Raw genomic sequence first — 14,841 nt, forward strand, 5'->3', positions numbered from 1 at the left:
CCACATGACCTTGGAAGTGTCTATGGACAACGCCGGCTCTTTGGCTTAGAAATGGAGATGAGCACCAACCCCCAGAGTTGGATACAAATCGACTTAACATCAGGGGAAACCTTTACCTTTTAATATATAATTGTATTTAATAAATCAAACAACTATTTACTACCATTTTTCCATGTACCACAATCTATGGTACCTCTTGCAGTTTCCACGCTTACTTCTCTCTATTCTAATTTCAATGTAGTCATGAATAATATAATAATAATATAATAGCAATAATATGATAATATACTACAATAATAATAGAATTATATATATATATATTATACACACACGCGCGCGCGCATAATGTGCATAATTTCCATGGAGTAAACAACAAAACCACTGGACCAAATCACACCAAATTTGGCCACAAAAGACATAGTCATCCAATCAATCTGCATGTGGCAGCAAAAATGGCTAAGTGTGTCAGTGCTGACACGCGTGTCATAGGTTGGCCATCACTGTCCTAGACCATCATCACCATCATCATCATCATCATCATCATCATTAGCCGTCCTTGGGGCCCTTGTGGATGACCAGAACATCTAGAAATGGCAGTTTTTCTTCCTTTTTCCCCCCATGGTGAATTGGATGTTTGGGTGGATGCTGTTGAGGTGGTCCAGGAAACCATGAAATGAACAAAATCTGGCTACCAGTATTATAAAACGCAAAAATCAGAACAGTAGATGGGAAGCAACACTCTGAGGGCAGAGGAGCCCCAAGGACGGCTAATGACTCTGAACAAAGGATGCCCCCAGGCAAGAGACAAACCTTTCCAATGCTAATTAGGGTGATTAACTGAAACATTAGCGCTTAACTCTTGTCACACCCTGGACTCTCCACAGATATAGGACTCTCCACAGGGTCTATTCCCATCCCAATTTGCACTTCCAGAATTTGCAGCACTTTATCAGTCACCTTGTGTTTACAATATTTATATGGTGCACCTTACCCAGTCTACTTTTACAATCTCTCAGTTTTAATCCATGTTTTTATTAGTTCTTGTTTTTTATTAGCTAATGTTTTATTTTATTTTTTATTTTTTTTATTGTGCAAGTTGTTGTCTATTGCTGTGTTTTATACTGCTACTGTTTTTATTCGGGCTTGGCCCCATGTAAGCCGCCCTGAGTCCCCTCCGGGGAGATAGAGGCAGGGTATAAAAATAAAGTTATTATTATTATTATTATTATTATTATTATTATTATTATTATTATTATTATTATATATTTACCTTCCTCGCCTAGTTTATCCATGCCTCATAACCTCTGAGGATGCCTGCCATAGATGTGGGCGAAACGTCAGGAGAGAATACTTCTGGAACATGGCCACACAGCCCAAAAGACATACAACAACCCTGAAACTCTATAAAGTTTCTAGAAATAAAATCTCATTTTAAAAAATTAAAAATATTGTATTACATTATAATATTACTATCAATATGATAGTAGTCCAGAGTTGGAAAGGACCCCAAAGATCATTCAGTCCAACCCGCTCCTGCCAGGCAGGAAGAGACAATCGAAGCCCTCCTGGCAGATGACCATCCAGCCTCTGCTTAAAAGCCTCCAGCCTAGCTTCTAACGCAGAGGTCCTCAAACTTTTAAAGCAGAGGGCCGGTTCACAATCCTTCAGACTGTGGGGGGGGGCCGAATTATCATTTGGAGGGAAAAAAACCAACAAATTCCTATGCACACTGCACATGTCTTATTTGTAGTGCATAATAACAACAACAATGAAAACAATTGTAACCAACATAAACCTATCAGGTTTTCAATGGGAAGTGTGGGCCTGCTTCTGGCCAATGAGATAGTCAAGTTAATTAGGATTGTTGTTGTTGTGTGCCTTCAAGTCATGTCAGACTTTGGGCAAGCCTAAGTCTAAAATTATTTATTTATTCATTCATTTACTACATTTATTTATTACATTTATATCCCACCCTTCTCACCCCGAAGGGGACTCAGAGCAGCTGTATGTACATACAATATATTATATTATTAGCATAGCACAATATTAGCATTATATATTACTATATTGAACTATACCATATTATTATTAGTAATATTACATTTAATATATAATATATAATTAATATTATTATATGGTATTATTAGTATTATATTGTATAACAATTATATGTATATACAATATATTATATTATTTAAAATGATATAAAAATATAATATTATAAAACTGAGGGCGGGGGCCAGGTAAATGACCTTGGAGGGCCGCATCCGGCCCCCGGGCCTTAGTTTGGGGACCCCTGTTCTAACGCTTCTCCTTTTGCAAAAGCCCCTTGCAGGGCACCCGCTGGCGGAGCGTGGAGGAGGAGTTCCCCTACATCTACGCCCACGGCTCGGTGCTCAAGGACGTCTGCTCCGACTGCTCCGGCTTCGTCACGGACGTGGTCAGCTCCAGCCGCAAGAGCGTGGACATCCTCAACACCGCCACGCCCGACCGGAGGAGCCGCAAGACCCAGTCCCTCTACATCTCCTCCAGCTAGGCCCCCGACACCATGGCCCCCATCGTCCCCAAGCCTTTGGGTCACAAGCTGCACCGAAAGAGGAGCTGGAGAGGAAGCGCCAACGTCTCTGCTTTCTTGCATCCACTCCGACACCCATCGTCCCCGTCTCTGCCTGTGCTGTGTCTCCAATGCACCAGAGAGGGAAAGGAGTCAAATTCTTTTTTGGGTTCGGAAAGGAAGCCTCAACCTCTCCGCTTTCTATCTTCCTTGCATCCACTCCGACACCCATCATCCCCACCCGCCTGCATCTGTGTATACGTCCGTGTATATATATACATATCGATAGACACTCTATATTTATTATCCACGGATCCACTTGCTCCTGTCTTTCCTCCCTTGCGCCCCAGCCCTCTGCACATGCTCTATGGAAATGGAGAAGACCAAGAATAGTGTTTTATGTGTTGTCGAAGGCTTTCATGGCCGGGATCACAGGGTTGTTGTATGTCTTTCGGGCTGTGTGGCCATGTTCCAGAAGCATTCTCTCCTGACGTTTCGCCCACATCTATGGCAGGCATCCTCTCAGGCATCCTCTCAGGCTTAAGCGGCTGAGAGGGAAAAGGAAAGGGCCTGAGAGGATGCCTGCCATAGATGTGGGCGAAACGTCAGGAGAGAATGTTTCTGGAACATGGCCACACAGCCCGAAAGACATACAACAACCCAATAGTGTTTTAAATGGGCTGCATTCCTTTCATTGGCGTATGGAGATTCTGGTCAAATTCCCCTTTCTTCTTCCTTTCCTTCCCTCCCTTGGGCCCCAGCCCTCTGCCCATGCTCTATAAAAATAAACTTTACCCATGCTTTGGCCAGGTCAGGCTTCAAAGGAAGCAATTGCTGTTTGTGCCAATCTACTTGCCCAGCTTGTCGCTGTTTTCGTTGCCTCTGGACTTCAACACATGCCTTACGGACCCTGAAATAATAATAATCCACAATTAGACGGAAGGAGAAGATTCCTCCTTGCCTCCCTCTTCCTTAGAAGTCCTCCCAGCAGCCGATGTTTTATACGCTGCCTGCACTGTATAGAATTGTAAATAAAATTGAAAGCGAACCAAACCTGACAGTGTTGCCCTTTTTTCCTTTAATAAAGTAATATTTATTTTGTAACAAAATGCTTTCTAAAAAGCCGGTAGGCTGTTAGGAATTGTGGGAGTTGAAGTCCAAAACACCTGGAGGGCCCAAGTTGGCCCAGGCCTGTCTTAAGCGATCCTTTTGCTGTTTTAGCAGCAAATTGACAGAAAAAGCAGTTCAATACACGGTAACGTTATCTAGTAATTACCGTATTTACAATCTAGCAATGTATTGAAGACGTTGACTACAAAAACAGACACCAAATATATCAGATACCTCTCCACTCTACACACTCTTTCGCAAGCACACGTATGTGAGAGGCGAGGGTATACTGTTTGATTTTAGATTTTCTTTTAAAATGGTAGCTGCCACCAACCTAAAATGTCTTTAGGATTTTTGTTATTAAATGTGTCTGAGGCAAATGTCTCCCATTCCCTGCCCACACTGTTTCTACCCCTGTTTCCCCTAAAATAAGACATCACCAGAAAATAAGACCTAGTGGAGGTTTTGCTGAATTGCTAAATATAAGGCCTCCCCCAAAAGTAAGACCTAGCAAAGTTTTTGTTCAGAAGCATGCCCGCCGAACAGAACACTAGAGCATGCAGGATCAGTAAATGTACATACCATAAAGTGCTGTACATGGAAATATTGGTAGTAACAAGAAATTCTTGATAGGATTCACAGTTTGTCTGGTTATGCTGTTTTATGATGACAACTACTGTACAGTATATAATAAATGTTCATTTTTTTGTTCAACAATAAATGTGAATTCTTCTTCATGGAAAAATAAGACATCCCCTGAAAATAAGACCTAGAACATCTTTGGGAGAAAAAATTAATATAAGATACTGTCTTATTTTCGGGGAAACACGGTAAAAGGCAAACTGCATTGCATAATAGAGAACTATTATTTGGTGCAATAATAGGTATGAAAGATGTGTAACAGACTAATGGAACGGCCCGGGCTAAGCCTATGGTTCCCGTGATTTACCCTAATGTATGGAGTTAAATGTTTTAATTGCATTTTAATATTTTATTTTATTTAAATGGCTGTTTTTGTACTCTATTTTTTTGCCTCTGCTTTATTTATACAAGTACAGTTTATGCTTTAATGTCAGAAAAAGGTTGAGAAACCAGTCCTATGGGCTGAGCTGGACTAATTTTGTTTAATTTCTATAGATAACCAATGAAGAAATAGAGGATGATCTCACATCCAAAGAGGAGAAAGATGATTCCAGGCTGAAGGAGGAAAGTGACCGAAAGAACGAAGAGAGTCTGGAAAATGACCAGCAAAAAGGAGGAGCAGAGACCAAACAACTGGACCAAACGGTAAATGCCCCAGGATGCTGTGTTTGATGTCATTTAATAGATTTGTTTAATCATTTTATTGCTTTTAACTACTGTATATATTTAAAAATATTTTGTTTATTTCTATTTTAATATTTATTATGTGTTAGATGTTGATTCACATGTTGTTACAGCTTTTAGTGCTGGCCACTTTGATATGATAGAGAAAAAGTAGGGTAAAATAGAATAATAATAATAATAATAATAATAATAATGACGTATAATTGTGTGATAAGGTACTAAATGCCCCAGGATTTAAATACCACTTAAAAATGTGTAGTGCTCCTAGTCTGAGCCAAAAAATGAAGTACTAAGATTTCTGACCTTGTAAATGTTAATTTTTTGTTGGTTTTTAATTCAAAATATTTAAATTAAGAGGATTGGAAAGCACTGTTGTTATGCTGCTATTTATTAAGGTGAAATATAGAAGTGAATTCACTTGTAGGCTAGACTAGAAATGCCTTTGCTTTTAGATGCCAGTCCTTTCAGGGAATAAAGTCCCATAAAAACTACTTGTTATTTAAGTTTCAGCCACAGGATGGAGGCAGAGCTCTGGATTTTTTTTCCAGTTGTGCCAGTTCCTCTTGCAGTGCAACACTTGTTTTAAACCAGGTTGTCTGGTCTAAGTAGGCTGCTTATGATGTCCATTTGGCGAGATGCTGCAAACCATATGTCTCACTGTTTACTTTTATTTAATTTTTTAAAAGCCTCTTCCAAATAGCAAATCGCGCAAGAAGAAGAAGAAAAGAAAGAACAAGAAGAATGTGTTAGGTGAGACTCCGGTAAGTTGGCACCAAATTTATGAAAGGGCTATGCAGTGCCCCACTCCTGAGCACCATTCAATCTTATGTACTTTAGCTTTTATAAATGGGAGGCCACACCTCTATGGCTGTGGTGCAGGCGGGAGAGCAAGCCAGCTGCAATTAACTGCAATGAATCACTCTGACCAGGAGGTCATGAGTTCGAGGCCCGCTCGGAGCCTATGTTTGTCTTGTCTTTGTTCTATGTTAAAAGGCATTGAATGTTTGCCTATATGTGTAATGTGATCCGCCCTGAGTCCCCTTCGGGGTGAGAAGGGCGGAATATAAATGTTGTAAATAATAATAATAATAATAATAATAATAATAATAATAATAATATTGTTTCAGCCAAGGAGAAACCTCTATTCACCAGGAAGTTCCTGCAGTGGAATTGTTATTGTTACTGTTATTATTATTATCATCAAAAAGGGATATTAATGTTAATAATATTAATATCCCTTTTTTCTTTAAAAAGTGGCCCACCAGTAAAAGCAATACAATTTAAAACCTAAAAATATACAAACATTAAAATAGAATTAAACATGAACAGTATTAAAAAGAAACAAAGATCTGTTCATGGAGCAAAAACCACACCTATATTGTTCTAATTTTTGTGCACAGGGCCTTGGAGATGAAGATGATGCAGAAGACATTGAGAGCATCCTGGTGAGGATTGAGACTCCTGATGGACCTTCATGCCAGAGCCAAAGCAGGGTGCCCACAGACAGTCGGCCTCTGTTGTACGTAGAGCACAGGTAAGATATTTTTGCGTTATCCTGTTTGAAAACTTCATCACTTCATGAACTGTCAGTCTGAACAAACTGTCAGGTTCCTGAAGAGGATCAGCTGTGTTTCTATTGGAGAGATGCTTTGTTGTTAAAGGATTCTCTGAGATGACACAGTTATTTTGCTGGTATTAAAGCATTTATTGTTCATACTAACAAATACTGCTCTAAGGCTCAACATATATATATAGCTCATACAGTAATTATACCAGGGTCATACGACACACAGATCTTCTGATCCCCAGGCCTTTGTTTCTCGCAAACCATGAACAATTGATTATTTATGTCAATAAAACTTCCCAGTTCCTTCCCATTTGGTCGCTACATAGCCCTGTGTTCATTTGTCAATATCCATTTGGGTTCACCTGAACATTAGGAAGAACTACCTGATCATGAGAGCTGTTCAACAGTGGAACTCACTGCCACGGAGTTTGGTGGAGGCTCCTTTGGAGACTTTTAACTAGAGTCTGGGTGGCCATCTGTCAGGGGTGCTTTGATTGTGCTTTTCGTAAATGGCAAGGGCTTGGACTAGGTGGCCAGTATCGTCTCTTCCAATTCTATGTTTTGTCAGTGTCATGCAGACTACACATGGGATGTCATAACCAAATAACTAATGGTTGTGGCATCAACAGTCTTACCATATTTTGCAATTGTTGGCTAAGGATTCTGGAAACTGTAGTGCAGGAAGTCCCTTTTATCAGTCTGTGCTTGTGTGAACCTGTTCCTCCCTTTGTGGGAGATAGTGTTTGTCTTCCCAGCCTACATGTCTTAAGTGGTTTTAATTCTGAGAAGGAATTGTAGAACTGCAGGCCGGGAGGAAAGCGCAGCTCCATCTGAGTTCAGTGGCCTAGTAAATTACTACACTGTTTGTCCAAGAAGGGGCAGTAGGAGTGTTTTATGTCCGGACCAGTAGTTCTCAACCTTTTCTTCACCAAGGCCCCCCTTTTAAATACATTTTAGGGCCGCAGACCCGCCAAAACTCAAGATTTAAGGCACTAGGCCACATCAAATAATGATTTCAATTTTCCCATGAGGGTCCTTCAAATTTATAGAGAAGGGGATATAAATTAATCTGTTAACGCCTACACTCGTAATATAATATTTTGGTTGTAATTATTCCATACTAATTCAAAATAATAACATCAACACTAGTAATAGTTAATAATTTAACAATACTAATAGTAGTGAGAGCAGAACAGTGATAATGTCAACAGTAACAACAATAACTATCACAATAATAATGTTACTACTACTACTACAGTAGAGTCATGCTTATCCAACCTTCGCTTATCCAACATTCTGGATTATCCAACACAGTCTGCCTTTTAGTAGTCAGTGTTTTTATAGTCAATGTTTTCAATACATTGCAATGTTTTGGTGCTAAATTTGTAAATACATTAATTACTACATAATGTTACAGTATATTGAACTGCTTTTTCTGTTGATTTGTTGTAAAACATGATGTTTTGGTGCTTAATTTGTAAAATCATAATGTAATTTGATGTTTAATAGGCTTTTCCTTAATCCCTCCTTATTATCCAACATTTTCACTTATCCAACATTCTGCCGGCCCGTTTATGTTGGATGAGTGAGACTACTGTACTACTACTTCTACTGGTACATTTCCCACCCAGCTACTCTCATAACTGACTTCCAGCTCTGACTGTTTTTAATAGAGGCAATAGGTTAAAACAGCCAAGTTTTCCAAAAGAGGTGTGGAAAATGAAGATTATGTTCCATTTCCCTTTCTGGCTTGCTTTCATTCCTTCACTTGTTTGTTTATTCAGATTTATCTGTAAAAGATCATGATATTTCTTCATGGGCCCCCCAGGGCTCCTTGAGCCCCAGGTTAAGAACCAGTGTTCCAGATCAAGGGAAGGAGATCATCAGTTGCAAGGCGTGTGGCTTCGTTGATGGCTCTGCCCTTCCTTGTTGTTGTTTTTGTTCTGTTCTAAATGATTTAAGGTAGCATTTGGCTTTAAATTAGAAATAGATCCAGAGTTCTTAGAAGATCACAAGCTAAACATGTGTGGACAATGTGATGTAGCAGCCAAAAAAAGCCAATGCAATTCCCGGCTGCATCAACAGGAGATTAGTGACCAGATTAAGAGAAGTCCTTGTCCCACTCTACTCTGCTTTGGCCAGACCTCACTTCTGTGTCCAGCTCTGATCAAAGCTATTCAAGAAGGAAAACAGTCTATCTGAAAGGGATCTAGGAGTCTTCTTAGACCACAAGCTCAACATGAGGCAACATTGTGATATAGTAGCAAAAAAGCCCAATGTGATTCTAGGCTGTATGAAGAGGAGGCTAGTCCTAGTCCAACTCTGTCCCCAGAATAATACCCGATTCCAATTCTGGGCAAAGCCATTCAAGGAGATGGACAAGATGTAAGGAGTCCAGAGAAGGCTGACCAAAATATCAGAAGGTCTGGAAACTATGAGAAGTGGCCTGAAGATCTGGAGATGCTTAGTTTGGAAAGGTCTTGGAAAGAAATCACCAGGTCCTGAAGAAGAACAAAAGGATGAGTATGTGATCTCGGAGAAGAATGTGAGGTGATGTGATGCAACCCACTTTAAACATCTGAAGGGAATACCATCAGAAGATAATTTGAATTGCAAGAAAAAGGCTTACGCATAAACATTGGGAAGAACTTTCCTATAAGAACTGTTCAATAGTGGCATAGGTTGCCTTTGAGAATGAAAAACTCTCTGATCAGACAATCATAAATAAAACGAAAACAATCCAGAGAGGCAGCCAGTGCTTTTAAGATAAACATCTCCAATCTATGCTTGTTCTCAGATGGCCTTCTCCCAACTTTTTCCACCTTGAAATAAGTGAAAGTAATCCCGTCCAAGGCTTGTTAGATTGCAATTCCCAACATCCCACAATTGGCTACTACCCTGTTTCCCCGAAAATAAGACATCCCCTTAAAATAAGACCTAGTAGAGGTTTTGCTGAATTGCTAAATATAAGGCCTCCCCTGAAAGTAAGACCTAGCCAAGTTTTTGTTTGGAAGCATGCCCACCAAACAGACCACCAGAGCATGCAGGATCATTAAATGTACATACCATAGATTGTTGTATATGGAAATAATGGTAGTAACAAGAAATTCCTGATAGGATTCACAGTTTGGTGATGCTTGTTTGTGATGACAACTACTGTACAGTATATAATAAATGTTCATTTTTTTGTTCAACAATAAATGTGGATTCTTCTCTGTGGAAAAATAAGACATCCGCTGAAAATAAGGCCTACTGTATCTTTAGGAGCAAATATTAATATAAGACACTGTCTTATTTTTGGGGAAACAGGGTAGGCCTGCTGGGAAATGCGGTTCAAAACAAGCCCCCCTTTGATGCCCATTTTACTCTGTAAGAGTCTCAGAGCAAGGACCCAGTCCTTCTCTTCCTTGCAGTGCTGACGGCACATTTGTAACTAATCCATTGTTCCTAAATAAATAATAAGATGGGTTTGTATTATGCCTTTTCCAGGAACCTGAACCCAGAAACTGAGCTGAAGAGATATTTTGGGGCCCGAGCCGTTCTTGGCGATCAGAGGTGAGTCCAAGCCTGGAAATGAAGACACGTTTTTTGTTGTGCTTTAGAAAACACACAATTGAGTTGAGATGTTCAAAGCTGAGGAATTGTGAACTTTGAGCCAAGAGAGAGAACTGACAGAAAGCTGGGCAGTCCCCAAAAGCTCAAAGGGAGTCTTTTTCCCACAAAAGCATCAGTGTCTCTTTAGAAAGAGGGTCTGATTTGGAGTTTTGCTTTTTCTTAAATATATGCTTGTGCTCCTTTGTGCACCCAGCTGCCACCATGAGAGGCCTGGATGTGGGTTTGTCCTCGTAGGTGATGTGGATGCGTTTGAAAGGAGGAGACTGTGGTGGCAGCTTCTCTGAGGACAGGATTCCGGTCAGAGAAGTTCCCAGGGAAAGCAAAAGGCCACACGAAGCCCCAAAGGCGGGAGGGGCATGGCGCGATTGTGCATGATAAAAAGTAAACACTAGCAGAGAGGCCATTCTTCAAAAGGCTCTTCTTGCCAACTTTTAACCTTAATTTGTACTTGTATGAATGTAATAATTGTAGAAGCATAGAATCGTAGAGTTGAAAGTAATCCTCAGGGACCATCCAGTACCATACTCTGAGGCAATAAGTTCCACTGATAGTTTTGAGTCCTGATTTCAAATGTCATGTCCTGCGCCCTTGGGGAAAGTGCCTTTTGGGGTCTACAATTTCCAGAATCCATCACTCAGCACAGACAGTACCAATTCTGGGCAGGAGATTTTGAAAGTTGCAGTTCAAAAAACTTCTCAGGCAGGGACAGAGGGAAAACAGCTGCCCTTTCCCTCCTGTTGCTCTGTCTAGGTTGTAGGGTGGGCAGCTGAGGCCAGGCTGGGGCCATTTTTTCGCGAGTAGGAACACCCCCTAATGATTGCAAAAGCTTCAAAAGAGAGCAAAGGAATCGAAGTAAATAATAAAATTAATAAATACTGTATAGACCGCCCAGTCCCCCTGAGGGGACTCAGAGCAGTTTACATACAAAAAAGGCAAACATTCAATGCTGTAAACAGAGTGGCCAGAAATAGAAGTTTTAAGGTATTTTTTGGCTGTTCAAAATATCAACATGCCAGTATTTTTCTTCTTAGTGTTCTTGTGATGGCATTTTAACCCTCAAGCTCCTTGGGGCCTCCATAATTGAAGGAGTCCCTCTCTTTAGTTGTTTTTTGCTAGTGAGGAAGAGGGCCTTCCTGGTTGGAAACATATTGCAGCCATATGGGGTCAAATGCAAAGATTCAAGGACCCATGTAGAATATAAAGCACAGCATGAGTACAGCCATTATGATGTTCATACTCCAGGAAAATTCTCGCTGTCCTTTGCCCTTCCACCCCTTCTCATTGCTTGGACCCCTGTTTTCTTTTTCTCAGGCAGCGTCAGTACGTCCGCAGCACATGGCTGACAGTCCCCAAGAGCACCTGGCCTCGCCACAGCAAGACAGGTGAGCAGTTTTGCCACATCTCTCAGGTAACTGGGGCATTCCTGTTGGTTCCAAAGCTTGTGTTACAAGCAGCCTGAGATTTGATTTCCTTAGCAGAGGCTTTAGTGTGCAATGTTTTCCACCACATGGATAGCACAAAGGGCTTTCTCAAGGTACGGGTCTCTTCCCAAGAGATTGCTGGCTGGCTAGTCCCTCTTGAAAAGATCCGCTGCTTGAATGGAAATGTCTAGAGTCAATGATGATGGTAAATGAAGATTGACAAGTTAATTCAGTTGATGGAGGAGAAGTATCTGTCTAACCTTAAGAGAGATTGGAGATGTATTGATTAATATAGGATTGTGGGATTGACAAGCAACATGCCACTAAAGGTGATTGTATAATATTTCTTAAAGGGAGTAGACTAGTCAGAACTAAAAAAATCAGGCCGAGAGTGAGAGATCTGTAGATTAGTTAGATTAGTTTTTACGTTTGTTCATTAGCTTTTGTGTGCTTTGTGTATTGATTTGACTTAGTAGTTTTGTTAGCTGTTGTGAGTTAGTGTTTTATATTAAGAAAAAAATACTTGTTTTATGTGTTTGATGCATTTTGTTTGTCGCATATATCTTTGTATGATGTGCTTGTCTCATTGAATAAAAATTAATTAATTTTTTTAAAGAAAAGAACTGCTGCTGGTAGAAACTTCTCAAAATGGTTGTTTGAATATACAAGCTTCTCTACGGCTCTTCCCTTTCCATGCAAAATATCCCAAATGACCAACAAGGAAGTGGTTTTCTGGCCCCTTTCGGTTTCATTGGGAGTGGGGATTCTGGGAGCAAGAGTTAACCCACCCAGATCACCAGCTTTGCATCCAAGATGTGGGTCAACAAAACAGCAGGATTTTTTTTATGACAAGCAAATAATGATAGCCAGCACCCTCTGGTTCCAACAGAACTCTCTCTCTCTCCTTGTTGCCCAGGTATCTCTATGGCGCTGCTGGAGACCAAGCGGGGGATCCAGCACTTTGCCTTTGAGCACAGCAGAGAGTACCAGCAAGTCCAGTTCAAGTTCTTGGACGCTGTGGAGTCCATGGACCCTAATAACCTTGTCGTAAGTTCTTGACTTGGCCAGTTTGCAGCAACAACATATGCAGCTGCTTTCTCCTTGTTAGCACCTGGTTTCTATGCTTGATGGGGAAGATCAGGCCGATGATCCAGCTACTGCAGGGGGAGCCTGTGGCAATTGCGTCTGGAGATCTATGTAAGCCTGAGCCATCTATCAACCCATGGAAGGCCCCTCAGATTAACCATTCTGTGCTTTGTGGCAAGCAGAACCATCTGACTGTGCCTCCAAAGCTCCGGAGGGTCCCAGAGTTCTGATCCCATTATCACGTCTGGACATGGAGGCCTCACGTGATATTTCAGCTTCTCATCACAAAGCACAGAACAGTCCTGCAGGACAGCCTCAGGCACCGTTTTCTTTGTCAGAGGAGAGTGAGTTTTGGGTGTTTCAAAGAGAGAAGAAAAGAATGCCAATCTCTACAGCAGAGGTGTCAAACTTGTGGCCTTCCAGCTGTTTGGGCCTCCGACGCTCAGAAGCCCCTATTGCCAGCTTGTCTAATGGCCAGGAATTTTGGGAGCTGGAGTCGAAAACTCATGGAGGGCTGTAAGTTTGACACTACTGACCTACAATGTCTGCAAAAGGAGGAGGAGAAATGCACGTATGTGGGTGTCCCATTGGTCCTGTAGGAGGACAAATAGGCAAGAAAGCATCACACAATGGTTCCTTGAGACAGGACCACAGGCAATTGATGCTAAGTTTTTAAGAATTGTTAAGTGATATTTACATTTTATTGTTATTGTTTTAATTATTGTTTCACTGTTTTATTTATTGTTTTATGTAAGTTTTATGTATGTTGTTGGGCTCGTCCCTGTGTAAGCCACCCCGAGTCCCTTCGGGGAGATGGTGGCGGGATACAAGAATAAAGTTGTTGTTGTTATTATTATTATTATTATTATTATTATTATTATTATTATTATTCCCCGCATCGCCTCATCCATCAACAGCATCATTACAGCTTTGGTATGGTTCTCTTTCTAAGTGGTTGAAAACATCTTTCCAGAAGTTTAGATATTGTCAAGGGAGAATCAACACAGTTTGCCCTTTGGGCGACAACTCTGGAGACCAGGGTTCAAATCCCCACTTAAGAACCCATTGGGTGACCATGAGCAAGTCACACTCTCAGCCCCAGAAAGGATCAGTTCACCTTCTAGTAAAAAATGACCAGGAGGCCCATAACAATAACAACAATAACAACACTGTGTTGAACCTGTCCTATTTGGGCTTAGAAGTCCTTTCCTAAAGAGATCCACATCAAACATGATTTGATCCTGCAGATTCTGAATGAAGTTTCCGCCCATGTTTTTGTACAGTGGTTTTATTCAAAAGCTCTTTATGTTGGAGTCATCACAATATCCCAGGGCAATGACCCAGATGGTCTTAATGCCCATTGTATTTTCTCTTTATGGAGTTCCTGGATTAGGGTGGAGTGTTGTTTGTTGGAAGCAATACATGCTGAGTTCCCAAGCAACCTGTTCTGAGTCGAGCCTAAGGCTCTAGGAAACTAGGATTTAAACCAGTGCACAACCTGTGGCCCTCCAGGTGTTTGGGACTCCAACTCCCAGAAGCCCCTATTGCCAGCCTGCCCAATGGTCAAGAATTCTGGGAGCTGAAGTCCAAAATACCTGGAGGGCCATCAGTTTGAAACCCTCGCTCAGCCCTAGAAACCTGAGGAGTGACCTTGGGCACGTCGCACTCTCTCAGCCTCAGAGGAAGGCAATGGCAACATCTCTGTGATCAAAACAAGTTTTTAAACTTGTTTTATTTGATATGTTGATTGGGTATTTATATCAGGATATGATGTTTCAATTGATTATGCATTGCTGTCTGATGTATTTGTATGAATTTTATATGTTGTATGCCGTTTTGAATCCCAGCGGGATAGAAATGAATAATAATAATAATAATAATAATAATAATAATAATAATAATAATAATAATAATTTTGCCAAGAAAGATCTGGGAAAAGGTCGCGATTAATCCGAGTTGACTTGAAAGCCCCAAATAAGAATGTTTTAAAGCAGTATTAACCCTTATGCCATAAAGTATATGTGGACTTCAGTTATGCAGGATTGAAGGAGCCCATCTGAAGCTCTTGCACAGTGGCGCTCAACCTATGGGTCCCTAAATGTTTTGGCCTACAACTCCCAGAAATCCCAGCCAGTTTACCAGCTGTTAGGATTTCTGGGAGT

At 40.9% G+C, this 14,841-nt stretch overlaps 2 protein-coding genes and 1 long non-coding RNA gene across 13 annotated transcripts in view; all 3 read left to right on the plus strand.

Annotated features, from left to right (window-relative positions):
* LOC134294754 (protein spire homolog 2-like) overlaps positions 1–3,607 on the plus strand; it is a 53,278-nt gene extending 49,671 nt beyond the window's left edge. For all 7 annotated transcript variants that reach the window (XM_062966406.1, XM_062966407.1, XM_062966410.1 and 4 more), the window contains one exon: positions 2,326–3,607. In XM_062966406.1, coding sequence (XP_062822476.1) covers positions 2,326–2,536 — 211 coding nt within the window. In that variant the 3' untranslated portion in view covers positions 2,537–3,607. The remainder of the gene's footprint in view (positions 1–2,325) is intronic.
* Positions 1–14,841, plus strand: part of LOC134294703 (transforming acidic coiled-coil-containing protein 3-like) — a 755,386-nt gene that overhangs the window by 319,012 nt on the left and 421,533 nt on the right. The window lies entirely within an intron of this gene.
* Positions 11,478–13,541, plus strand: LOC134294755 (uncharacterized). The gene is made up of 2 exons (XR_010001450.1): positions 11,478–11,554; positions 12,510–13,541. It is a non-coding gene; the product is annotated as an uncharacterized LOC134294755 (long non-coding RNA).

Source organism: Anolis carolinensis, unplaced genomic scaffold (genome assembly GCF_035594765.1).
Source record: "Anolis carolinensis isolate JA03-04 unplaced genomic scaffold, rAnoCar3.1.pri scaffold_19, whole genome shotgun sequence".
NCBI classification, from domain to species: domain Eukaryota; kingdom Metazoa; phylum Chordata; class Lepidosauria; order Squamata; family Dactyloidae; genus Anolis; species Anolis carolinensis.